Here is a 26403-nt window from a genome sequence, read left to right as displayed (position 1 = left end):
CCTACGGGCTTGAACCCCTAAAAATAAAAATCGCAACAATTACAATAGGGTTTCAGCACTTCGTGCTTGAACCCCTAATAATAAAAATCCATACAAATACAATAGGGTTTCAGCCCTACGGGCTTGAACCCCTAATAAAAATCTTAACAATTACAATAGGGTTTCAGCGCTTCGCGCTTGAACCCCTAAAAATCTTAACAATTACAATAGGGTTTCAGCCCTATGGGCTTGAACCCCTAATAAAAATCTGAGCAATTACAATAGGGTTTCAGCGCTTCGCGCTTGAACCCCTAAAAATCTTAACAATTACAATAGGGTTTCAGCCCTACGGGCTTGAACCCCTAAATATAGCTGCAAGCAGCAATTACCGGGGTTCAAGCTATTTGGGATCACAAGATGTTTAAGGCCATAGCCATATAGATATTCTGCATTGTACTAAGTACACGTTACACACACACGTTTACTAAGTACTAAGTACACACACACGTTTACACGAGAAAGGAGAAACAACACAGTTAAATAATAAGACTTAATATTGACATGCTTCTTACACACTCATTTGGTATGTAAGTATTTTTATTGAACCATTATTAGATAATGTCCCAAAGTAATTTAAAATATAAAGTAGTAATTTTTTATAAGATGCTCCTTTATTTGACAAGGTTTATGTCACTATTACTATAAACTTATTCACACTCCAATACAGTAGGTGGCGTGAATTCACTATTTAAGTTTGCTTTGCAAACCGCTATTAAAATTTATTTCTGCATTTAATTAATTACTTATTTATTCCTGCATTTATTTATGTATTTCTACATGTATTTATTTATGCATTTAAGTTTTATTCATTTATTTATTTAAATACACTTAAGTCATTTGTTGCCTCCAAACATTTCCATATCAATTATGTCAATTATTGAACTAAGAATTGAACTAAACTCATCTGAAACCATCTTGTGTAATCAACGCATGAAGGCAGATTAATGCAGACTCTTGTCATTAGATTTTGTATCTTTACCTTAGACAGGCGTCTTGTTGCAGCGCTCCTGTGTTTAACTTCAGCAGCCATGCGCAGACCAATCAGTGTATGACATCAAAGTATTGCGAGAATGTTTAGAAACCAGGGCGTCATTTGAGCAACACACCAACTGGACATGATTAGGAATTACATTCTGAAGTTGAGTTGTATGTGCAATCTGCCAAAATGGCGTTCAAATTTTCTTTATCCTGCTTAAATTTTCTCTGTCAAAGACTTTTCGTTTAACGCGACCGAACACACACAAAAAGAGACACTAAAGTTGCCTAATCATAGGCTCATACGTTTCTTTTTGCTTTTATAGCAAAAGCAGAAGCACATTTTCCCTCACAACAGACTAAGTACATAGGCTACAGTCCATCAGCTTAATATGCACGGTTCGTGAAGTTTCCTTAAAAACAGTGGTTTTCTCGTGGGTGCTTTTTTAAACTCTACAACAACAAAACTAACAACAATGTTGACCAAGCCACGGAATATACCGGATTATATGAGCTCTCATTATGTCCACGCAACACAAGCTCAAACGCGCCACAAAAGTTCATGTCTTGCACGTCTATCACGCATTCAGACTTTAAAACAGCAAACAGGTAAAAAAATAAAACTCAAGACTTACATGCAATATCCAGCTAGCCAACTCCGTTTGCCATGAGAAGTGGTGGAGCACCACACAGACTGCCATCATTTGACTCCGTTGGTTGATCTGGTCCAAGCTTCTTAATCCTTTATTTATTCATCAATTAAATACCTTGTATAGGGTGATTTTGTAAGGATAAAAGCATATTTTCCTTCATCTCAAGATATTTTACTTGCTTTCACTGATCTGTACTGTAGCTATCAGTTAACACATCAATCTCCATTTACTTTATGAGACTCTGAGAACGATCCAATCACAGGAGGTAAAAAACATTAAAAGCAATATTGATTCGCTTACAACATAAGTAGGAGTGTTTGGGGCGCACAGTCCTGCGCCCCAGGGCGGATCCGAAACCAGCCACTTAGAGCTCAGCCTCAGGTCACATGTTTTTACCCTTTTTCCTGATCTACATAGACACTTAATAGGGGTGCGCCCCAGACACACAAAGATGACACACACACAACAAACTCAGTTTTGATTTTTAATTGTTTTAAATAAATTATAACATGACTAACAGTGAAATAGTACAACTAAATGATTTTATTTTGTATTAATTTGCACTATATATTCAACTTTTTGTTAACATGTTAAAGTAGCTTTCCTCTCTTGCCAGCTTTAAGGGGGCGGTGCCCCAGCGCCCCCTAGTGACCAGCTGCCACTGGTAAGTTGTGCCTTTAGGGAAAATAAGTTGGGGTAAATTGTGCCGGTGATTTCTGAAGTAAAACACAACATTTTAATGTTATGGACTGTAATGCTATATTAAAGCAAGACAAATTCAATACACAATTACTAATTTAAGGTTTATTTAGATATTGTCACTATATAAAACAGTTGGAATAACTCATATTTTGTAGTTTTTGGAAAAACACAACTTAAAAACACAATATATGATATTTCTAAATAATTACAGACAAAGTGGCTTAGGCAGTAGATGCCTGTTGACATACACAAAACGCTGTCTGTCAATTATGTATTATATAAGAATAAATTGACCAGACTAATTTCTAAACATCTTATTGTGACTCAGTGCTGGCGCCAGCCGAGCGCTGATGAGGGGGCATCTAAAATACCAGAGGGGGCGATCACATGAACGCATATAATTCCCCAGCTAGAAAATACATAGGTTTGGTACTGGTGGGGGACAGTGTTGGCAAATAGAGTTGATGGTTTTCAGCCCAAAAACGGTCCAAACGTAACATTTTATCAACATTTTGGTTCAATTTGATCATATAACATAGTTATTTTAACTGCCACAAGTAATGCACCATAAGTTAGCGATTAAGCAGCTAGAGAACCACAATAGCAATATGACAATAACATAAACCGCTATGCTGTAGGATAGGCTAATTCAAATTTGTTAATTATAAATTCAACAATGTCTGTTTTTTATCTATTTACTCCTGATAAACAGGTGTGAGAGAGAGAGATCGTACAGGCTTACCTTTAACGTTAAATGCAGAACAATAATAAGCTGTTGGTTGTATGTTAACTTGCAAGGATGCTGAAGAACATGAACATCTGAATCTTTTCAAAACTATGTACATTCTGGCTGAAGTTGATGGTGCCAGAATTGACTTAATGACAGCCAAACATTTGGATCTGTGCACCTGAAATGCTCCGATAATTCATCCACGCCTAGCATTAATTGATGTGTGACAATCCGGAGTCCGGTTTGCAAAACTTGCAGTGCTATTTTCCATATATACATTGCTAGGCCCAGGTCACTCTCCCACTCCTGTCTGTAACTTTTTATATACTTTCCCACTTCGACATCTTGATTTCCCCCTGAGACTCAGAACGCAGGCTCATTGTCAGCGTGCGTCAAGCCGTCAACACAAAAGGCTTGTTCAACTTCATGCGCTACTGCAAGAACCAACAGCCGGATGACGTCAAAGTACCATGAGCACGATTCGAGAAATCATACTAAGTGTCATTCGTCTCGCTCTCGGGGCATTTTGACGTCTTCGCCTGACAGTTCTAGTGGCGCCGCATGAAGTCGAACAAGCCTATAAACATGGAGTGGGCTTGTTTCACGGTAGAATACATGCACACTTGTTTTTTTGTTTTGTTAAATAATTAGACTATAAAATTCACTTTAGGAAGACAATACACAATGTGATTTTTAAATAGTGCATTTTATCATTAAAATCCTATTCAACATTAATGGTGATCTGAGGGGGCGGGATAGTGGTGCCGGCCCTGTTGTGACTTGGCCACTTAAAAACTTAATAAAACTTCTCATTAATAACATAGGGCAAACTCAAAACTGAAATCAATGTTAGCTAAATGAAACAAATGAAAAATATAAAAATTGCTAAAAATATAAAATGTCATAGAAAGGATAAAAATGTTACTTTCTAACACATGTTGAAAAAGTGTTACAACATTTTTTGTTTAAATGAAAAAAGCAGAAATGGCTGTATTTTGTTTTTCAAATGTATTGTTGTCATCAAATAATAGTATTTGAAAAGTGGATGACATTTCGGTAAGAATCAGGGTATGTTTTACAAATTTGATATCCTATCGAAAATCATGAAAAGAAAAATTGGAAATCGGCTCGTTTTTTAGTTTTTCCGTTTAGTTTAACATAGTGAAAATGAGTTATGGCTCGATTTTTCATTTGTTTAAAAATCAGTTCATGAGTTCTATATTTCATTTAAGCCTCTGGTCGTCGCTAAAACGCCCCCTTCATCTGATTGGCCAAACCAGTGCGCCCTGGCTTTCTTGTGTCAGGCAGAATAAAAGTCCTTCAAGTTCGCGACGTGAAACAGGGCTCACTGATAACTCCCCATGATATTTGATGCAGAAATATATTTCTAAACAAATAATTAATGCTGCTGCGAAGCCATAATCTCATTTTCCATTTGTTAAACTAAACGGAAAAACGAAAAAAAAAAAAAACAACAAGCCGATATCCAATTTCTCTTTACTTGATTTCAGATAGGATATCAAATTAGTAAAACATCCCTGATTCTTTTTCTAATACTATTATTTGATGACAACAATACATTTGGAAAACAAAATACAGCCATTTCTGTTTTTTTCTTTTAAACAAAAAACCAAACTACAGCCTTTTTAAATTTTTCATCTTTTCATCGAAATAGAATAATGAATGAACGAAAAAGTACACGGACAGTTCTATCTGCAAATTTCTAAATGTGGATTTTTGGAAGGGGTCCAAAAATCCACATTTAAAAAATTTGAGACGATTTTGATATTGTGTATTTAGAATACATTTAGGGTCCCTGTTATTTTCATGTTTGAAAGAAACTTCTTCCACATATAAGTTTTCCTATATGTAATGCAAAAACTTTAAAGCTCAATATCTCAAAACTGCACAGAACGCAGATAGAACCTTATAATTCCAAGGGGACGATATGTAAGCAGTCTTTTATAATAAAGTGTACTATAGTAAAATAATGTAGAAATTAACAAGTGAAATAGTTTTATAATAATTTCCAAGAGTACTTTCTATGTGCTACATTTGGTGTTTCCATATAGTTTGCACAGTAATGTAGTACACAGTGGTGGGCCGTCAGGACCAGCAGGGCCTTCTCTGCTGGCCCTATAAAAAATAAAAAATATATTTTTTAAAGTGTTAAATGTTTTTCTTTAGCATGCTATTTATTTATTTTTTCCATTGGTGTAATGTCCACAAAATTCGTTAGTTTTGTTAAGGTTGAACTGGATTACCCTCAAAAATTCACATAAAAGTCAGCTTATTCAGCTGGGACCAGCTCTACAGATACTGCTAGGCTTGTGTTGAAGGACAACACATCTGATTGGTTACAATCATTAGTGACAGAAACATCAACCAATCAAATTTTGACGTTTATTGACAGCACATCCTCTGGGTCTAGCGACGTGCCCAGCGCTACCCCTTACGTCTGTCATCAATTTCCAACGTGAGCGGGACATTCAGTTATTAAAGAAAATGACATCCGCTGTTGCAGATACACGCGATCTTGTCTTATTGACTCTGTTCTCTTATTGGGATGGCAATAATTATTAGGGGACACGATGAATCCGATTCGCTGAACAGGGGTAATTACTTGGAATTATTAGCGGAGCATGATGCTGACTTGCGACATCAACTTGCCACGGCCACAGTTTTTACAGGACCGTCAGGAAAAATCAAAACGATATAATAAATGCAGTGGCAGAAGTGTTAAATGATCACATCAAAGAAGAAATTAAACAAACAAATTTTGTGGCAGTTATGGTGGATGAGACGACTGACTTCTGTAACACAGCGCAGCTTCATCGGGTATGTGACTAAAAAGTGACGGGTGAGTGCTTTACTACTTGTCAAGTATTCTATCATGCAGATTGTGGTTTGTATCTGATAATAAGCATTCCCAGGTAGCCAGTGCATTCGGGCCAGATCCGGCTGAGTGTCGGCGCACACGGCTGTGTTCTGGCTGCGGCTTACCAGCATTAAGCCAGCACTGGCCCAGCAAAAGTTGCCAGATTCGGCTAGGCTGTGGATATGCGGATTTGGTCCGATTTTGGCTGACAAATGGCATATTTTCCACATATTGGCTTTCACATTTCACGTTTGTTTTAATAAAAATATATTAATTTAACAATTGATATGCATATAATTGTTTCTATTTAATGTTTTGATAATTGTTTTTAGTTTTCCTGATTAATGGTAGCCTATGTCAATAAGTGAAAAGTAGTGTGAGGAAAAGTTAGCTTAGAAATTTTTCCCTAATAAAATAAGGGAAGGGGAGAAGCATATTTTAATGTTAAGAATAGGTTTGTAGAGGCATAAATTGCCATTAGCCTATTGAATGTAAGTATCTGGGCTATTAAGTTTATACTGAAATATTTTCTATGTATGTAATATTTCAACAAACACATATTGTATAAATTAATGGTCAAATACTAAATTGAGATTTTATAAAAAAAAATAATAAGCTGTAAAGCTTGTCAATTTGTTTACTTTATTACAACTACAATTTTTCAGCCCTTTTCCAGAATTTGAACTAATTTGATCATAAAGATTGATCTATTTATAATTTATCGATTACAATTTTTAGACAATTAAAGCTGGTTAAAGGAACTTTTATTTTGGAAAAAGAACTGCTGCTGTTTCAAGACATGCGCACTAGCTGCGACATCTAGTGACGACATTTACCGGGCTTTAACGGTTGTTGCTGCATGAAGTCTGCTGCAATTTCTCTGAGGTAAGACTTTTTGGAAGTTATTTAACATAATTTTAATGCATAAAATATTTATACTCTGCACATATTAGATATATGTAAACTTCATTTAAAAGAAGGACAAACTGGTGTGACTGATATAGTATACGTAATTTTTTAAATGACCACAATCCCGCTTCAACAAATATGTAAATTAGCATTTGAATTTATTATTAAAATACTGAAGTCTTTCTAGATAAATTTGAGTAGAAAATCGATTTTTATAATTTATCTGACAAGGAGAATTCGGACATAAGAAATGAACTCTGCTCAGTTTAATGAACTTACTTAAACAGTAATATTTCGTTTAGCAAAAAAAAACAAATAATATTTCGCAACTCATAAAACTGGTCTGAGGATTTGCCTCAGCAGTCTATGCAGCAGGCGGGAGTAACTGAGGGATCGTGAAGCTATTCTGCTAAACACTCGTAGCCACCTCAGCCAGTTCCGCTATTATACAGCTGACTGAGGTAATTTTTTTTACCAAGGGATAACTTTGTCTGGTACAGAAAACGTTTAAATTTCACAGAATAGAGAGCATTGCAGCTACAGGACACAGCTGGTAGTAAAAATATTTCCACCTCACTGTTGCACAACATTATAACCGATTTCATCTATTGAAAGATACTTTGTAGAAAATGAGTGAACCTTAATTATGTAATTATTACTCAACATTTTGTATCTATGATCTGTCTGTCTGTTATACAACTTAACAACTTATTGTGATTGTTTTTGTCACATTTAGATTTCTCAAGATCATCAGTTTGGACAGAATTCATTTGAAGAATTAATGTAAGTAAAAGTACAATATTGGACGGGGCATGGATATTTCTTGGGAATCAGTTTTGTTGCATTGTTAATGTCAGGACTGTCTGAGGGGTCAATTGGGGCCAGAAGTATGATAGGGATTTGTTTAGGGCTACAAATATATATTACAAATAACAAGTCTTTAAAAAGTCTTTACATTAAGTAGTCTAAACTAAACTTTGATATGTAAACGTTGTTATGTAAACTATAATAACAAGATATTTTATTAGATCACAATTCCAGTTTATGGATTTGGCATTTGCAGTCATTTTGAAATATAAATATAATGGTAGAGAAAACACAATTATCTGTGGATGTGTGTGATTAAGAGTAAGGAAAACTTACTTTTTTATATAATTGAAAATCTCAAAACAACCCTTAAAAACCAAATTGAGTTCTCTTTTGCTGCATCTTGCAAATATTACAATTTTAAATAGGCAAGGCTTAAAAAGGTATAAAAATTCAGTTCAGATTTGGGCTACTGTTTAAACTGTCTTCGCGAGTTGTTTTTTCTGCGGGTCAGATATGAAAGGATTTTGTTCATTATTTATTGGTATTTGGGCTGTGATAAGTCATTGGGATGCTTTTGGGCTAATTTTGAATGTCCATGGGGATGGTTTTGATATGTGAAGCTGCCAACCCTGGCTGTGCGCTTGCACAGATGTTCGGTTTATATAAAATGTACATGAAAACAAACATTTTGAGGTGCAAACATTTAAACATGTTTAGGGTGCATGTAAACTGTATTGTTGTAACCTTTCATCGGATTAAATTCAGTCGGATTGACAAAATTTTGTGCATGTAAACATGGCCCTTGTGATGACAGTTTGTTCGAGGATCAGAAAACTGCCATCTAGGGTTTCAGAACGAAGCAAGAGCCATCAATATTATATATGTATTGTATGTTTATGTGTATATATACATTAGCAAGTAAATGTAATGGTTTTCTGAATAAATATACATAAATAACATAATGTGTCTAAAAATTATTACACAAGAAATTCAGATCTTTCATGTGTTTTTCAGAGCACTAGCAGGTTCCAATAAAGGCTGGAACAGAACAGACAGAAAAGGTACAGTATACTTTCTTTCCATGTCCGCCTTGCCCACGCACACATCCGTACCGCTTTAAAAAGTAAATATTATTTACAGGACATTCACAAATTTAGATAAAATGAAGAAAAGTAGCAGCTCCACCACTGCATTGAATATACTGTTCTGTATGAGTGTGCAACTCAGCGTTCCCACAACGCGCACGCTTGACATCTGTTCCTCAGACATGAGGGCTCGCGAAGCACGCACACAGCGCGCAGTCAACACATGCGTGATCACTAAACTAAGTTTTCTTTCTTGTTTAAGTGAACATAAACAGCTAGATGTGTCAGTATCAGTATATTAAAGCAGTGCAGTCTTAAAGCTGTTCTGGGTCTTAAAGTGACAGTAGCCTACTGCTTTCTGTGTCAGAAATGTTCTTTCCACCCAAAAATGAAAATCACTCACTTTTCTTAACTGAACAACTTTTGCAGCTGCACATTTAATTCATACAGCGAGGACTGTGCAGTGTTTTGTGTGTATTTATTGCTAATGTTAAATCATAGATTCTAATAACTAATATTTTTACATTTAATACAGATGCCTGAAAAGTAAAACAAGATGAGTATAGTGTTGTGATAAAAAAAACAAAAGATTTGGTTGTTTGTCAGTAGCATTGTTGTAGTGACAGCTAGTGATGGGCGATACCAGCTATTTTCTTGTCGATACGATACCAAGTATTTTAAGCCAAGTATCACCGATACCAATACCGATTCCGATACTTCTATGAAATATTTTTATGTATATATTAAAGTTTATTAAAGTGATTTTATGGGGTCTTTTGATAGCCATCATTATTAATATCAAATAAAATAGACATGACAACTTTTTGCACTGAACACTATTACAAGATTTCTTCCCTTTACAGTATACGTTTTGATAATAAAACAAGTGAATGCTGACATTAACATTTTCCTCTTGAGCCTTTTTTTTTTTTTGACTGATAAACTCTACTGCTTTTAAAAATAAATTAAAACCCTGATAAAAGGGATGCACTGAAAATCAAACCACGGATGACTGTGAGGCTGATGACTGTGAGGCTGCACTTAGTCATGATCTGTAAGGTATTTTGCTTTCAGATGCTTTGTCATATTTGTGGTATTACCACAGTTGTGTTTTTTGTTGTTGACAAATGTCACACGAGGCTTCGCATTATTAACTGACCGCAACAATGCACTTAAACCCCTTTTTTTAAATCTGCCTGCGCTTACTGAGTGTGCTGCTGGTAGTGACTGAGCGAATGAACGCTGTAATACTGATACAGCAGAAGGAGCTGGGACTGAATGAGCGAACGTGTGATACAGCGGAAGAAGATATAGTTCCCACTGACGTTACAATTTAAGTGTATTTATAGCGTCCAACTATTACTTAAAAATCTAAAATCACTTGTTAAAAAACAAACAAACATATAGAATCGATACTTGTACTTGAGAATCGATCCTTTTGATACAAAGGCAGGATCGGAAATATCGATACTTTAGGATCGATCCGCCCATCACTAGACAGCCAAAATACATCGGCCTAGGGCTGGGCAATATGGCAAAAATCCATATTGAACGATAATGATATATATTTCGATGTAAGTTGTTAATGCTTCCAGCTTTGAAACAGTATGCCAACAATGACTGAAGCCACAAAAATAAGAGGGTTCATTTATATTTTAATCTGCGCCTCGTCAGTTTTTTAGCTAGCCCATATAAAGGAATTCGTGCTACCTTTTTGTCCACAATTTATCATCTTTGGATATTCGTTGCCACTTCCACTCATTTTTGTTTAGTTTTTTTGCTGTTGTGTCGAGTTTGCAAAGTAGGAAATGGACTTTGTACTACTCATGTGTATTACATATAGGCCAATGTATTTTGGCTGTCACTACAACAATGCTACTGAAAAGCAACCAAATTTTTTATATTTCCTCTTAATCATAATACTATACTCATCTTGTTTTACTTTTCAGGCATCTGTATTAAATGTAAATATATTAGTTATGAAATTGTCTGTCAACATGATTTTAACATGAACCTTAGCAATAAATACAAATAAAACACTGCACAGTCCTCACTGTATGGATTAAATGTGCAGCTGCGAAATTTATTCAGTTAATAGTAGTGAGGGGTTTTCATTTTTTTGTTTAATGAACATTGAACACTCAAGACAGCTTTGAACACCCAAGACAGCTTTAAGACGGCACTGCTTCAACATACTAATAAACATACAGCTGTTTATGTTCACTTAAACAAGAAAGAAAACTTAGTGAGCCCTCGTGTCTGAGAACCATATACGAGCTATACATGCTGGTAAAAAGGCACGTCACCTTGTGGAAACGCACAGTCGCACACTCATACAGTACAGTATATTCACTGCAGTGGTGGATCTGCTAATTTTCTGTTATGTTTTCAGTTGATAAGATGTGCTTTTTGATTACTGAAATTTAATTTATCCAGAATCCAGAATAAAACGAAAAACACGGAATTTGAGAAAAAATTTAACTGAATCTGGGGAAAAAACAATAGGGCCATAGCTGTGCTAAAACCTGACTCCAATTGGCTTTTTTGAGGTCATTCAATCAAGGGTTCACATTTTTTTCACAAGCACTAAGATGTTTTTTGGTAGTTCTCAATAAAGACATGAAAGATCAGAATGTTTTTGTGTAATTATTTTTAGACACATTGGGGCGGTTTCCCGGACAGGGATTAGACTAGTCCTAGACTTAAACAGTTTTAAGAGCTCTCCAAACTGAAAACAGCTTGCACTGACATATCATAAAATACATCAGGGCCCTTTGTTTTACCTCAAAATGCACACAGGTAATGTTTTTAGTAAGGCATGTTTGTTAAAACTAATTATATTTCCTAAATTAAACTAAGGCCTAGTTCTGGATTAAGCTAATCCTGGTCCGGGAAACCGCCCCATTATGTTTATCAATGCCCTTGACTTAGATAAAGTTTAGATCGCATTTTATGACAAATTTGTTCAGAAAACTGTGAAATTCACATACTTTTTCTTGCCACTGTATATAAAGCCATTACAATGTTAATCTATGAAGCTATAAGTCTTCCACCCTAAAGTACCTGTCATTGTTTTTGAAGCAGAATAGCTTGTAGGTAACATTTAACCCTGGAGAACCCACGGGTCAAATGTGGCCAATGTTTATTGATTCTAAGAGAAGGGTTCTTGGGTTCTCCAGGGTTAAACTAACATACTTGCATTTACCTAATTAAATAATTTTGTTTCTTTTCAAGAATCTGTCAGAAGAAATTCAACTACTGTTCGTGCACCAGATGGTGAAGTAGAAAAGTTCGTAAAAACTTCTGCAGCTTGCATCTGACAGAGATGCAAAAAGAATAAGAGAGCGGGCCTGAAAACAAGCAAATTCAAGGTATTTCAATTGTTGTTAAAGGGATAGTTCAATAGATATTCTTTCATCATTTACTCATCCTCATGTTGTTCTAAATCTGCATGATTTTTTCTGATGAACACAAATTAAGATGTTTTGTGTAATGATGGTAAAAACACAGCACATTGTAACCATTGACTTCCATAGTAGGAAAAAGTATTTTGAAAGTATTGTGATATATGATGAAGAAAATATTTTGATAAATGATGGTTAGCACACAGGTGACGGTACCCATTAAATTCCATCATATTTTTTTATTCCTTCTATGGAAGTCAATGGTTACAATCTGCTGTGTGTTTACCATAATTACTCTAAATATCTTCTTTTGTGTTCATCAGAAAAAATTCATACAGGTTTAAAGGTAGGGTAACACATTTTGAAAAATGCTAACGGTAGCCGCCTAGTAATGAAATCACGATCCCACCCTTAAGTCAAATCGCCATCCAAAGTCACGCCTCGTTCAAAACACATGAACATGCACAGATCAGACGGTCACATTTCATGTCTCATTCACCAGTGAGAAAACTTTGCAGTACAAAGTGAATAACACTTCCAAAATAACAACTGGTTTATATCAGAATTAGTTTAAGCACACGTTCGGTTGTGTAGACGTAGTAACTATATCGTTATGCTAATCCGTAAACGAACACAAATTTCATAAGCAACACAATGTTTCATCAAAGTAGAATATCTGAATCCATCTCAATACAAACATATCGCGTACCTACCTTACCAAAATAAACAACGACCCTTTCAGACCCTTTGCCTCCTGCAGCTGTTTGCATCTCGTGCTAAAGCAGTAAAGTTACAGATGTTAATTTGGGTTTTTGCTCTTTGCTGATCCAGGCAGTTTTTGCTGTTGTTGTTATAAAAGATGCCTTTCGTTTTGTGGGTCCTGTACAGGTTGTCAATTTAGCAGAAAAGTTTGCTTTTCTTGTTGTTTACAGACAGGAGGTGAGCGCACGTGAACACGCATCTTAATACCAAGTGTAAACAGCTTCTTAACCAGCATAACTAAAAATCTTTCAGGATCAAATCTGTTACCCTACCTTTAAAACAACATGAGGATGAGTAAATGATGACAGAATTTTTATTTTAGGGTGAACTATTCCTTTAACATTTACCCAATTTAACATTAATGCCTTCAGTCTATCTGATGAAGTAACCATGAGTCATTTTCTGTTCCCCCTCTTATCTCTTTTCTCTTAGTCTTTCCTTCTTTTAGGGTACACATGAGGAGTGTCCAGATGTTTATTAATGTTTTATTAATGTAATGTTATGTTTCAAATAAACATGTAAACATACTGTATATTTTTCTTTCTTTTTTAAACACCTACAGTAAAGTGTGACACTTAACACATTAAAAGCATCACAAACATTGAGGATAGAACTTCTAATGTGCAGTTTAACTTTTTTTAACTAAATATAATAAAAGTTTTTTTAAGAAGGGATAAGTACATGCCATCTTAAGGGCTAAGGTTAAAAAGTATTGTTTTGTGGAAAAAACACTTTAAAAAAAAATTTGGGCTAGTTTCGTCTGAGTGTACAGTTTAACCTGGCATGATTCTGGCACTTTGCTGGCAGTGTCGGCTGACTTTAAGGACCCGGACATTGGCCAGTTTTGGCTGAGTGTACAGTTTTAGCTGGCGTGATTCTGGCACTGTGCTGGCAGTGCCGGCTCACTTTAGGCACCCGGACATGGGCCAGTGTACTTGGGCCGATTCTGGGGCGTCATTCATCCCAGAGTTGGCCCTTTTCTGGCAGCCGGAACTGGGCCGTGGTTTTTTTTCTGGCCTGCCGGATTTGGGCCATTATTGGGCCAAACTGTTTTGGCTACCTGGGTTATTAAGGGCTTATGCACATTGTTATTGAGTGGTTCGTGTTGCACTAATTGTAGCCTACTGTGGTATGTGGATGTGACACTATGCACAGTGTGCATAGGGGGGTTACATGTATTGATACATGCAGTGAAATTTAGTCTCTGAGTTCAACCCATCCTTACCTAGCATAGTGTTTTAGGCTAATTGTTGATCAGCTGTCATGTTGCTGAGTGTCTATTTGCGGCCGAATATGCGCATTATTTGCATATGGGTGGATTAGCTGAACAGATGAGTATATATGGGGTTTATACATGCTTACTGAAGTCCCTGACTGAAACACCACGGCACGCCACTGGTAGTACATTATAATTACCTTTTGAATGTCTTTGCAACACATTTTCATCTTTGTTTAGCATTCTGGCAGAGCTAAAGACACCTAAAGAAGTTAAATCCAATCGCGTTCATTGACGGACATCGTTTACACCGTAACGGCCGTCTGAATTCTCTGGATCAAGCTTGAAGTGGTACGGCAGTACAGACACCATCATTTATAGAGAAATATAACTGCTTGTTTACATTCATGCCTGTGAATCTCAGTCAGAACCGGACAACCCACGCGTAGTCAGGGGCGTAACCTTTCAAACACACGCTGAACCCAGTTGACCAATAACAGTTGAGTAGGCCATCTGACCAATCCGAGTACACGAGACATTTTGGGAGGCGGAGTAAGAAACTAAATCCGAGCGTTTCACAGACAGGAAAAAATCGGTGAGGTATGTAAACAATTTATAAGATTTATAATTTATAAAAAAAATTATAGTTCAAGTTTTAACAGCATCTATGTACTATGGGATATTACAATAACGTGCTAATTATTAGCATAATAGGTGCTCTTTAATACTTTTTGCAACCTCCTTTTCCCAAGAGAACAGCTCTGAGTCTTCACCTATAATGCCTGATGAATTTGGAGAACACCTGACAAGAGATCAGAGACCATTCCTTCATGCAGACCCAGATAGCACACGTACGTCGCGGAGACGTCTGCTAAATATCGCTTCATCTTCTGTAGATCGGCCGCGAACATTGAAAAGTAAGACGTCTGCAATATCTCTGCAAGACGTCTTGGCGATGTCTTGAAACATTCGACATTTTTACGAGCTGCATACATCTTCTGGAGATCTTGAATCTGAGCAAACGCAGACGAATCAGCTGACCTCAATGCTTAACTCATTTCATTGTTTACACAAATTTCTTGTTTAATTGTATTGAACACAAACAAAAAGATTGAAAAAAAACCTCAGCTGCATATAAGTTGCCAGTTTTTTTAAGAGTTTGGCATTTAATTTGCATTCATAAAATATAATTATTATATACCCTACCTCGTATCACGTGTAATATAGAAACATGAAATCATACCCTTATATGCGTTTAGTCCAGTTTCACTTGCATATTTTGCAATACTAAGGACGAGCGGACTCCTGCATTTAAATTGCGTTTATGTTTTAAGTGCAGAATAAAACACATAAAGGTACTCAAAGAAACTACCTTGTACACAGAAATAATCTTACTGGCAACATTTTAACAAATACACTGTAACCAATAATTGACAGCAGTCTCTGCACCATTCTTTAACAGATGTCTATATAGATGAAGAAACCTTATACAATGTCGAAACACATTATACATGTATTCATTTGACCAGGTATTATCCAGCATCACAGCATGAATTGTTTCGACAAGTTTGTTTACCAAATTAAATTTATGAAACCATGTGCTGAATGTTCATTACATCCAGAACTTAACCAATATACTGCAAAGCTATGACATTTACTACCTGCTCATTTAATCACTGCACAAGACCCAGAGCTGATCATGACACTTTACATTTTAGACTTTGCATGTTCTACATAAAGAAGGAATTCTTTAAAAATGAATTAATTTATAATAACCCTAAAAATTAAAGCATTAAAAACACTGTGATGTAGTAAGTGCTGAAAGTACCATGTGACACTTTGAATATAATCACAAATAATGGAGACTGCTACACAAGACTTAGATGCGACTTTAATTACAATACAACATTCGGTACACCAGGGGATTTTAAATTGTGTGTCAGGAGGACCCACTTGTCCGTCACACAGGTTAAGGTGTGTTGCACACCGTAATGATGCAACAACAATTTGGCCAAATTAATAATTAACAATGACAATGGTTTTGAAATAATATACCATAAAATATTTGATATTGCAAATAAACTTATATTTACTTTACATTAACGAATATTATGAAAATAAAATGACTCCACTGAAAGAGAACAAATGTGTTTTAACCCATTAAAAAAATTATATTTAAAAATATTTTAGTGGGTCTAGAATAGATTACACTTGTCTAATAGGTTTTGAAATGAGAAGTTTGGAAACCCCAGCTTTACACAATACTAGTCTCAATTAAAGTTAATATTAAGTTGTAATATAACTGAAATAAAAAACATTTGCAATTGACAGACATTAAATTAAACTGATGGCAGATAAGGTGCTGCATTAAAAACAGAAAGGATCTAAAAAGAAAAGAAATTAAATATTTCTCCCAAATCAACATTGAACTATCAACACCAAATTAATAATAATGCAATTACATGCAAACAAACCTGTCAACCGTCAATATATAACAGATACTACACACCTGTGTCCAATACATCAAGATTCTCACAACATTTTAGGGCTAGCTTATTACCACAGTTCTGGCTATTCTTCATATTCTGTGTGGTGGTTAGTTTGCAACAGTGACAAAAATGAACTTTTCATTAACATTAACATTTGTTCACTTAAAGGCAGGGTAGGCAGCTCTGGTCTAAAAATCTTTTTTCCACATTTGTTTAAACTGTCTTTATATACTAATACATAATTAAAATGTAAGTACTCTGAAAAATAGAGTATAAAAGTCGAGTGTCTGTACAACTCTCACAATTGTTTGAAACACGGCTAATTATTTCCATTCGGGACGAATAAAATGATTTGCTTGGGCAACTGTCACTCTGTATCGCAACCGTTGCTACCACCCCCGCTGTTACAGGATCTGCCCACTTGCGCGCGCACGTTTGATTTGAGGACTGCAGAGGCACGGAACCTAGAAAGAGTATGGCAGAGAAACTCACAGCACCTGCATTTGCAGTGAGCGAAAGCAAACATGGCAAAAAAAGGAAGACCGTACAAGAAAAGGCAATAAACAAAAAGTATTTGAATAAACAAAGAAACCAAACAAGAGTCAACATCGGCGTGGCTTTCCAGCGATGGCGAGAACTGCGTGATCTCAAGGGGCTGAAAAGTGACGCAATGATGGCTTTATTTCTGCTGGACAGGTAATCTAGCTTTTTCATTTTGATTGTCAATTTTTGTGTTTATGTTTTCATGAAGCATGTATCACTAGCACACGTAAGTTAGCTGCCTAATATAGCTAACGTAACATTACTTAGTAGAACTATGCTGTCGTAGCTAAAACGGAGTAACTTTGGTATCCACTGTGTTACCGCGAGACGGTAAATAATCAATAGGCCTAAATGTTAGCTAAAGTTGAGAGCTGTCTTATTGAATTTCTCAAAATGTAACTTTTGAAATCAAAATGCTTGTGTAACCGCTAGTATACAGCGCCGAGCCGAGTAGCTGTTTTAGACCTAACTTTATCCTCTGTCTAAACTTTACGATCCTGAACGTTTTTTCGACTGTGGTTTGTTGTTAAGTTTACTGATGTCTTTATCTTGTATCTGTGTGTGTCGTACACACTGTGTTGTGTACGCGCGCGCGCGTGTGTTTTTATGCGTGTGTGTGTGTGTTTGTATGCGTGTGTGTGTGTGTTTGTATGCGCGTGTGTGTGTTTGTATGCGCGTGTGTGTATATAAACTTTATTACAGGCTCTAGGCCCAACATCATGACATACAACATAACAGAGGGAATAAATACATACACACATGTGTGTTTGTATGCGTGTGTGTGTGTGTGTGTGTGTGTTTGTATGCGTGTGTGTGTGTGTGTGTGTGTGTGTGTTTGTATGCGTGTGTGTGTGTTTGTATGCGTGTGTGTGTGTTTGTATGCGTGTGTGTTTGTGTTTGTATGCGTGTGTGTTTGTGTTTGTATGCGTGTGTGTGTGTGTTTTTGTGTGTGTGTGTGTGTGTGTGTGTGTTTGTGTGCAATGCAGTTGTGAAAAGGGTTTTGTTTGAGTGTATGTTACTCTGTTTATCTGTAAACAAGATATTTAAAATATGTGGTGATGGTGTTATGTTGATTGTATTTTTTTTTTAAGTTATGAGAAAGAGATATCAACGTCCACACCATCAAAAAGTGGATTTACAAGGCCACCACCCCCTGTTTCCTCTATTGTTGCGGAGTCTCTTTCTGACAGGTAAGACTTGTATGTTGTGTCGTTCATTGAACGAGTGACAGTTTTTACAACAATCCACGTTTATCTGTTTTTATTGAGATGATGACTTCTCAGTAGCTGGAGTTGAAGAGTTGGATAGTAGCAGCGTACAGGATAAAAATATTCAGCAATTGGATGCAAGGTATTGAGTAGTGAGACATTTTTATACATTTTTTATCAAACTTCACTCTACAGTCATTGTCTCCATTATTACTTCAACCACCTGTGGTGATGTAACGTAACATCATCTATTTATCTTTATTTAGTATGTCATCACTGGATTTGGATGTCATCAGTGAAGATGAATTTAACAACATTGAAAACTCGACGTAAGTTGATGTGTTGACTGAAGAGATGTTTTAAATTAAATTGTTAGATTGAATATACTTTTCAAATTTGACTATGTAGTATCGACTGGGAAGATAACACCTGGTGTCCTGATATGGAGACAGAGTCTGTGTCATCACTTGAAGAAGAAGAAACAAAGGAAATAGATACAGACTATGATGACAGTGATGATGAAGACTATATGCCACGTATTTGTGTGCGGTAGGTACAATACTGTATGATTATTATATTGAAGATGTATATATTTTTGCTAGATGTTTTTGAAATGTTTGTGTTACAACAGGACTGGCGGTGCTCTGAAGAGTCATATTTGTCTGGATGCACTTCCAACAATTAGTATGGAGGACACTGTGCATGATACTGAAGACAACTCCCAAGACCCTACTATTGCAGACATGCATCCAATCCCAGAGACTGCTAAAGTCCTGGTTGAGGATGATATCATTGGCCAGCCAGCATCTATAACATACCACAGTTGTCTGAAGCTGCTTGCAGAATATCTTGTTCTACCTGTGAACATATGTAGGGGAGAGTGGGGTAAAGTGAGACATTTTTTACATTTGCTCCCCTCTAAGCGAGCTAAAATGATATATCAGTCAAATTTACACATTTCCCATTAATTCAGGATGTTTCCTAGCTATGGAAATTACCAGAATGTATTCAGGACGAAGAGCAGTGAAAATATGATTGTTTTAAAAAAAGTGGTCTTGTGTCTCACTTTACCCCAGCTTAGGGGTAAACTGAGACAGACCAGAAAAATCAAGGGGGTAAAGTGAACCAGCTCGGGGTAAACTTATCCACTTACTTTTTACACTCTGAAACTACGATAACAGCACATATTGTAACAGATAAAATCCTGATGGCTAGCTTGACAACCACACATTCCAGAACTAATGTTGGACTAGTAACAGAATCAAGGGGATTGGTCAATTAAGAACATTATTTTTCTAAACACTTGAAAGTACAGTAACTCTGAACCAAAATCAAATACAACATAACATAATTCAAAAGTTATATTTTTTGGCCAGTTTTTGGCTTTATTTAACAGTGAGTTTTGGAGAGGACAGGAAAGTACAGGGAGGAGAGAAGGGTATTAGATCGGCAAATGACCACGAGCCGGGAATCGAACTCCCAGAAAGTGTGAAAGCACCACATGTCGGAGCGCTGCCCACTGTAGACCATTGGCTCCGACAATTCACATTTTTTTAATTAACATTCAAATGACATATAGAACCAGTTAGATTAGAACGCAGTCTGGGGGTCAGAACAAAGGACCCTTAGAGCCAGCTAGTGTCTGCGGGTCAGCGCAAAAGACAATCAGAACCATCTATCAATATTTCTATCCCTTGCAGCTGCTCTTACTGTGGGTTCACACCAGACGTGAGTTCAACGATTTGTGCAAGTAGATTACATTCAAAGTTAATGCAAAGACACGATCAGACGCATCCTCGCCTGGGGCGATGCGAATGACGCCATATGAGCGGAGCATTTGCCGCGAAAACACGCACTATTCACCTCAAACATGTCTTCGCCCAAGTTGAAAATATTTATCTCGAACGAAAAATTTGCATGACACAATGTTAAATCCTGTGAGTAATCTAGAGTGAATAATGCTACGTACACACCAAATGCGGGGCAGTGCGTTACTTGATCTAGATTACTTGCAGGATTTAACATTGTGTAATGGAATTTTTCGCTCAAGTTGAATATTTTCAAATTGGGCGAAGACATGTTTGCGGCGAATAGCGCGTGTTTTCGTGGAAAACGCGCCACCCATATCACGTCATTCACATCGCCACATGCGAGGACGTGTCTGATTGCGTCTTTGCATTGACTTTGTATGTAATCTACTTGCGCAAATTGTTGAACTTGTGTCTGGTGTGAACCCACAGTACCATGATGCCTCGCGTTTGGTGTGTACATAGCATTAGAGAATTCTTTCCTTCCTTGACCTAAGCAGCTGCACTCTCCATCTCCTCAAGGGGTGTTTTTCCCCAGGCTGTCTTCCTGGTGTATTGACTAGGCATAATGGTTTTTCTGCAATGTTTATAACATTAAAAATAAAACATATGTAATGTAATATTACATTAAAATATGTTTTAGACTAAACTGAACTTGTGCCTCGTGTCTCACTTTACCCCACATCATTTGTCTCACTTTACCCCACCACCACATTTTGGAAAAAAACTCTCTCTCTTGGAAATTCAGGCTAATCTTCAGCTAGCATCAACACAAGGTTTTATATGTTGGTAGTTCATAAACATGTGTGATATAAGTTTTTCTACCTGAATCAATTTGCTTTGGCACAACAGTTGATTAAGTTGACAGCAAGAAAATTTACTTTTACAAGCAAAAAATATATTTTTGTGAAAAAAACATGTTAACCACAGCAGCATGAGGTCCTGTCCTTCATGGCCAAGGGGAAATTTGAGGGGCTTAAAAACATAATGGTCATAGGACCACAAATGTGTTCCGTTGCCTAGATACAGGGGGTGTCTCACTTTACCCGATGTCTCACTTTACCCCACTCTCCCCTACTGCTAAGGACACAAACACAAATGTAGAGTGTGGGGCACATAAACCATTTGAGGTCAACATCCATTCCAGGGGTACAGCTGCAATTGTAGAATGGGTGAGTCTGAACTTGCGTTATTGTTTTGATAACAAGTTTTGAATATTTTTGAATGTTTTAGATGTGTAATATAAGCTAAATCTATTTTTAAACTTTCTTTTTCCAAATATGTCCTCTTCAGATATGTTGTAACGGTCACACTGTTTGGAAATGGTCTTCACAGCCCTTTTTTAAATATGCAATGCTTGCTGGGGACTTTATGTTGGCCTGTAACATACTGCTGTCTGGCAACAACTATGCCAAGATTTCCCTTCTCTTTAAATTCATGAATATGGGGATGGTGGAGAGGTCGTCTTTTTTTCGAGTACAAGACTCCTACTGTGTGGACTCCATAAAGGAGTTCTGGAATGAGAAGAGAGCTGAAATCATTGCCCAGCTACAGTCTAAAGGGCCTATTGTCGCCCTAGGTGAGTTTACATACACACACAAATAAACAGTATATGTGCTAAATAAGAATATAGAATGTTTCACAAGATGGTTGTTGATCCACCATGCAATAACAAGAGGCAAGGTGTGAATGGTAGTGCAACCTCGTAGAAAGAGGTCCAGATTGCTATGTAACCCCTTTTCACATCTTGCCTCATGTGACTGTATTGACTCAAAGGGTGGCAGTGTGGGTCAACGACCATCAGTACCATTCTCAAGGTGACAACCCTACACATAATTACGTGTAACTACACATCACTTGGTAAAATGGAGCCAGACAAGTTGATGTAAAAAAATTGGTGTTGTTTGCTTTAAAACATATATATATATGAATAAAAGATATGGGCCTTTCTTATACAGAGCTAACCTCATCTACGGTTGCCCAGTGCTTTTTTGCAGTTGTATATGTATAAAATGAGCATGTCATTGTTGAACAGTATAGTTAGCTCCTTTGCTTTCTCTTATAAAAGGTCATGCTCGGATGGACAGTCCTGGATTCTGTGCACAGTATTGCACATTACACAACCATGGAAAATGATTCCAAGCACATAATCTACATGGTCAATATCGACAAGAGGGAGACAAACAGGAACTCCGTTATCATGGAGAAGGAGGGCTTTCAGCGGACCTTTGAGACACTCCGTCAAGAAATAAACTTGATAGAAATTTGTACTGATGCTCATTCCCAAATATCAGCCCTCTTCAGTAAGTATCTTTACTGTAGTCTTTATGTTTTGGTGAAACTATCAAGATCTCTACAGTCATTACAGACAAAAAACACACCGCTATGATTATGACATGATATTGTTTTGTGTTTTTTTTGAAGTAAGCATTACATTTCTGCTTTTGTCCTCCAGACAAAAGGAAAATACAAAGACAGCGGAGTCCACCACACACTGGACGTCTGGCATGGGTCCAAAAACTTGTGCAAAAAAAATCATGCCGTAAGTATAAGAAATCTCCATCAGTGATCACATTTTATCTGATCACAAAAAAAACTTGCATACCAGCACCCTCCCATGCTTTTTTATTTTTTATTAATCTACATCAATTATGCTGACATAATCATAGTTTACATATTGTTTACATATAAAAAATTGTTTATGCATCCAGGCAGGGCAGCAAAAGGGGTGTGCCATTCTCCAGATTTGGAATAAAGACATTTGCAACCACTTTTGGTACTGCTGTAAGACTGCAGATACCTATGAAGAGTTCATTGTAAGTATTGTATTTTTTGTTGCTTTATTCAGTTTCAATATTTAGATTTTTTTTTATTGTTCATTATATAAAATCAACTAACTTATGTAATCACTCATTTTAGTTTATAGGGTTAAAAATGCAATAACTCATATACTGGGTATTTGATCTACACATTTTGTAACATATATTATGTATATTTGTTAATAGTTATGGCATTCAATCGCATATATAATGCTTTAGTCCAAATATCACTTTTAAAAACTAAAAATTCTGTGTTTTCATTTTTGTCTGTGCAAAATCTAGTTGTGACTTGTTTCTGCACTTAGAATTTAAATTCAGTTTGTAAATGTTTTTCCACAGGACATGTGGGTGGGACTCCTTCACCATGTCACAGGAGAACACACATGGGCCCTTGGTGAGTGTCAACATGGCCCCTTGCTTGACAGCAGAGAGAAGGATTGGATTGAGAGTGGTTCAGTGGCACATGAGAGGCTGGCCGAAATTATTCTGGATGAACGCTGGCTGAAGGTTGTCCCCAAGTATCTGCGTTTCAGGTACATAAGCTGCTACTTATATAATTATATATTATAAATAGTCTAATAAACTGTGTCAAAGACATGTACCGTTATTGGCGTTGATATTACATGACCGACATTACCAGAAAGAAAATATCTTGAATGTTTTATATCTAATGTGCAATCAGGTCGACTGCAGATTTGGAGTCCTTTCACAACCATGTTCTCATGTATGCCAGCAAGCGCTTCAGCTTTTCCCCGCCAGTGTACGCTGCTCGGACCATGCTGGCTGGCCTAGATTACAACCACCATGTCCATAGACCAGCCATGAGAAAAGCTGTTACTGGAAGTACTCCTATGCATTTTATTCTATATATGTCTAAGTGATGACTCAAAAAAGATTTACTAGTGTAAAACATATATATATTATTTTTGTTCACACCAAAAATGTAATTGGTGTTGATTTATTATCAAAATTGCATGTTCTGTGCAAATGCTGTATAAAAGAATGATGTATGGTATTGTAAACTTTTCACTAAGCTGATACACCTTTCTATATTGTCAGGTACAGCAAGCTGTACAACAAGAAGTCCAGGAAGTGGAGATTGTATTCAGTAAAGGTGAAGAAGGACTACAGCTACATTGCAGACCTACAGCGTGCCATCCTCCTTCGACGGCTATCAGCTAATAAGGGGATGGCTAGAAGCAGAACCAGGAGACCTGATGATCCCCGTCAACATGGCGTTGTGTCTGGTGCACCTGCCCCATCAACACAGGAGCTGTTGCAAATTCAAGTCAGCAGAGGGTCAGGTGAGTTGTTTAAATACTGGTACCTATAGTAGTACCAGCTATTTAATGAGTTATATGGATTTGTTGAAAATACTTCAAATGAGGATTTAAATTTCAACATTACATATAACACAGTTTTCACTGCAACTTATTAAACTCAGAAACTGTTATTTGAATCGAAGTGGTTATATAATTCATGATACAATCACAATTTCACATGGCTGCCTTTTTCATCCAATACAAATGTAGTAGTACATATGATTTCAGCAAACGAATGAAAGAAAAATGTGTCTAATAATGGCCATTTCTGGCCGAGATAAACACACACTCAAAACTCTACTTCCATAATAGATGAGATATATATTGTTATAATTTTAATCAGTAATGTTTGTTTATGAAATCTGGTAATCATGTCAGTGAGATAACTGTTATATTCTTTTTATAGGTCAATTGTTGCCAAAACAATAAATCATCTTCATAGTTGATGTTATGCTACGTCCGAAGTCTGGCCCGTCAACCGGTCAAGACACCTCTGGAGACACCATGTCTTTATTTATGTATAGTGTTATTTTGATTGTTTTCTATATCTGTAGAGGTTATAGTTTTAGTAATATAAAAATAAACAAGTGACATACTACATTTGGTTGTCGTTATTTTAGAAATAATACATAAATAGTTTAGAAATCTAATGTGGTTTCTGATGCAAGTGTAAAGAAAAGTCATTTATCATTTTCAGTCAAATTATTTATTGTAAAAAACAAAATGTTGTACAGAACACCACAAAATATATATTTACATATTGTAGACTGTAAAACACAAAAACTATGTACATGTATTCATTCACACAGTGGATAGAACGTTCTTGAAAGCACTCATTACACTTACACTCTACTAGGGATAAAACCTCTGTACTGTTGCAGTGGATCAGGATAACGGTCGCGTATCTTCCAGACACAGCAACTTGGAATCACGACTCTGTGACCCTGTCCTAGTGCTCCATACTGCCACACTACAAATTGCCTGTATGCTGCATGACGGAACTGTCTATTACTCTGTCCTGGTTCAGGATTATCAGTCAATGCACGAATGTCATTCCAGATGCGTCTAGCTAAGCGCAGAACACCCTCCTCCAAAATGTAGGCTTCCATGTGTGGTAGTATGGAAATGCAATAATCAGGATGTTGTCCACAGCACTTTTGTTCCACGAATGTAGGCATTTCTCTGCACCGCTGGCAGACACACCAAGCGGGTTGCCCTGAGACAAGAGGACCTGGTGGAGGAGCATTTTCTGAAATCCTATCCAGAACATCAAACATAAGACTTGGGTCACGTGTCAGGCAGAGCTCCAGGACTTTATGAGATTGTTCCAGGCTCAGTCCTCGAATTCTGGCCTGCAATGGAATATATAATAACAAATTAGATCACAAATTGTAAATATTGGTGTAATTGGACCTAACTTTTGTGAACATGATTCAATGTTTTTTTTATATGGCTTTATTGCTTTCTAAGAGGACTTATGTGCACATTACACTTCAGATCATATACCTGTTCACATGCCCTTGTTTGACCTTGAAGATTTAAAACTCGACTCAGGTCCTCTTGTCCAAGACTAAGTGCTCCTTGCCCTGCACTTCGACCACCCCGTCCTTGCCCTCTACTTCCTCGGACCCTGGTTGCTCGCCCTCTTGCACGACTTCCTCTACTTCGCCCTCGACCACGGACCTGTCCTCGAGCCGACGATGCGGTACTTGTGCCCGGAGTGTAGTCCTCATCAGAGTCAACAGCAATGCTTTCATCGTGGAAACTCTTACATGCCACACACCGTATATGTTATGAATCTTACACGAAATTCACATTCATCACCGTGTAAATTATGGTAATGTAAAAACGAGTATCAATGCAACCTGTTTTAGCAAACATAACTAACGTTAGCTCGTTCGTTACCGAATCAAACTAAATAAATGTTAAACTTTACCAGTATCGATATGATAGCTTGATAGTGAGTACTGAAAGCCATCGTTTTTGTTTATATTCAAAAAGTGATAAAGTTAGGTTTATTATTACATGTGATTCTGACATGATGTCACCAG

General features: G+C 36.7%; 1 protein-coding gene and 1 long non-coding RNA gene across 2 annotated transcripts; both read left to right on the top strand.

The window, feature by feature from the left end:
• Positions 1-6634: 6634 nt before the first annotated feature.
• Positions 6635-13402, top strand: LOC135734365 (uncharacterized). The gene is made up of 5 exons (XR_010527302.2): positions 6635-6862; positions 7623-7669; positions 8711-8757; positions 12016-12152; positions 13380-13402. It is a non-coding gene; the product is annotated as an uncharacterized lncRNA (long non-coding RNA).
• A 7890-nt stretch (positions 13403-21292) lies between these two features.
• Positions 21293-23911, top strand: LOC135734389 (uncharacterized). Its single transcript, XM_065253261.2, has 7 exons — positions 21293-21383; positions 21505-21790; positions 22280-22514; positions 22667-22753; positions 22923-23027; positions 23370-23563; positions 23713-23911. Exons 3-7 carry the CDS (start codon positions 22485-22487, stop codon positions 23909-23911), a joined length of 615 nt encoding a protein of 204 aa, XP_065109333.2. The 5' UTR covers positions 21293-21383; positions 21505-21790; positions 22280-22484.
• The last annotated feature ends 2492 nt before the right edge of the window (positions 23912-26403 follow it).

The sequence above is a fragment of the Paramisgurnus dabryanus genome, chromosome 7, assembly GCF_030506205.2.
Source record: "Paramisgurnus dabryanus chromosome 7, PD_genome_1.1, whole genome shotgun sequence".
NCBI lineage: Eukaryota > Metazoa > Chordata > Actinopteri > Cypriniformes > Cobitidae > Paramisgurnus > Paramisgurnus dabryanus.
The sequence above is the reverse complement of the archived record's forward strand: the minus strand, read 5'-3'. Positions and strand labels throughout refer to the sequence as shown.

Excerpts from the sequence above, each read along its gene's own strand:
- LOC135734389 (XM_065253261.2), top strand. The coding sequence starts at position 22,485 with ATGCTCATTCCCAAATATCAGCCCTCTTCA. Across the intron at positions 22,754-22,922 it reads TGTGCAAAAAAAATCATGCC|GCAGGGCAGCAAAAGGGGTG; the intron begins GTAAGTATAAGA and ends TTATGCATCCAG. Across the intron at positions 23,028-23,369 it reads ATACCTATGAAGAGTTCATT|GACATGTGGGTGGGACTCCT; the intron begins GTAAGTATTGTA and ends GTTTTTCCACAG.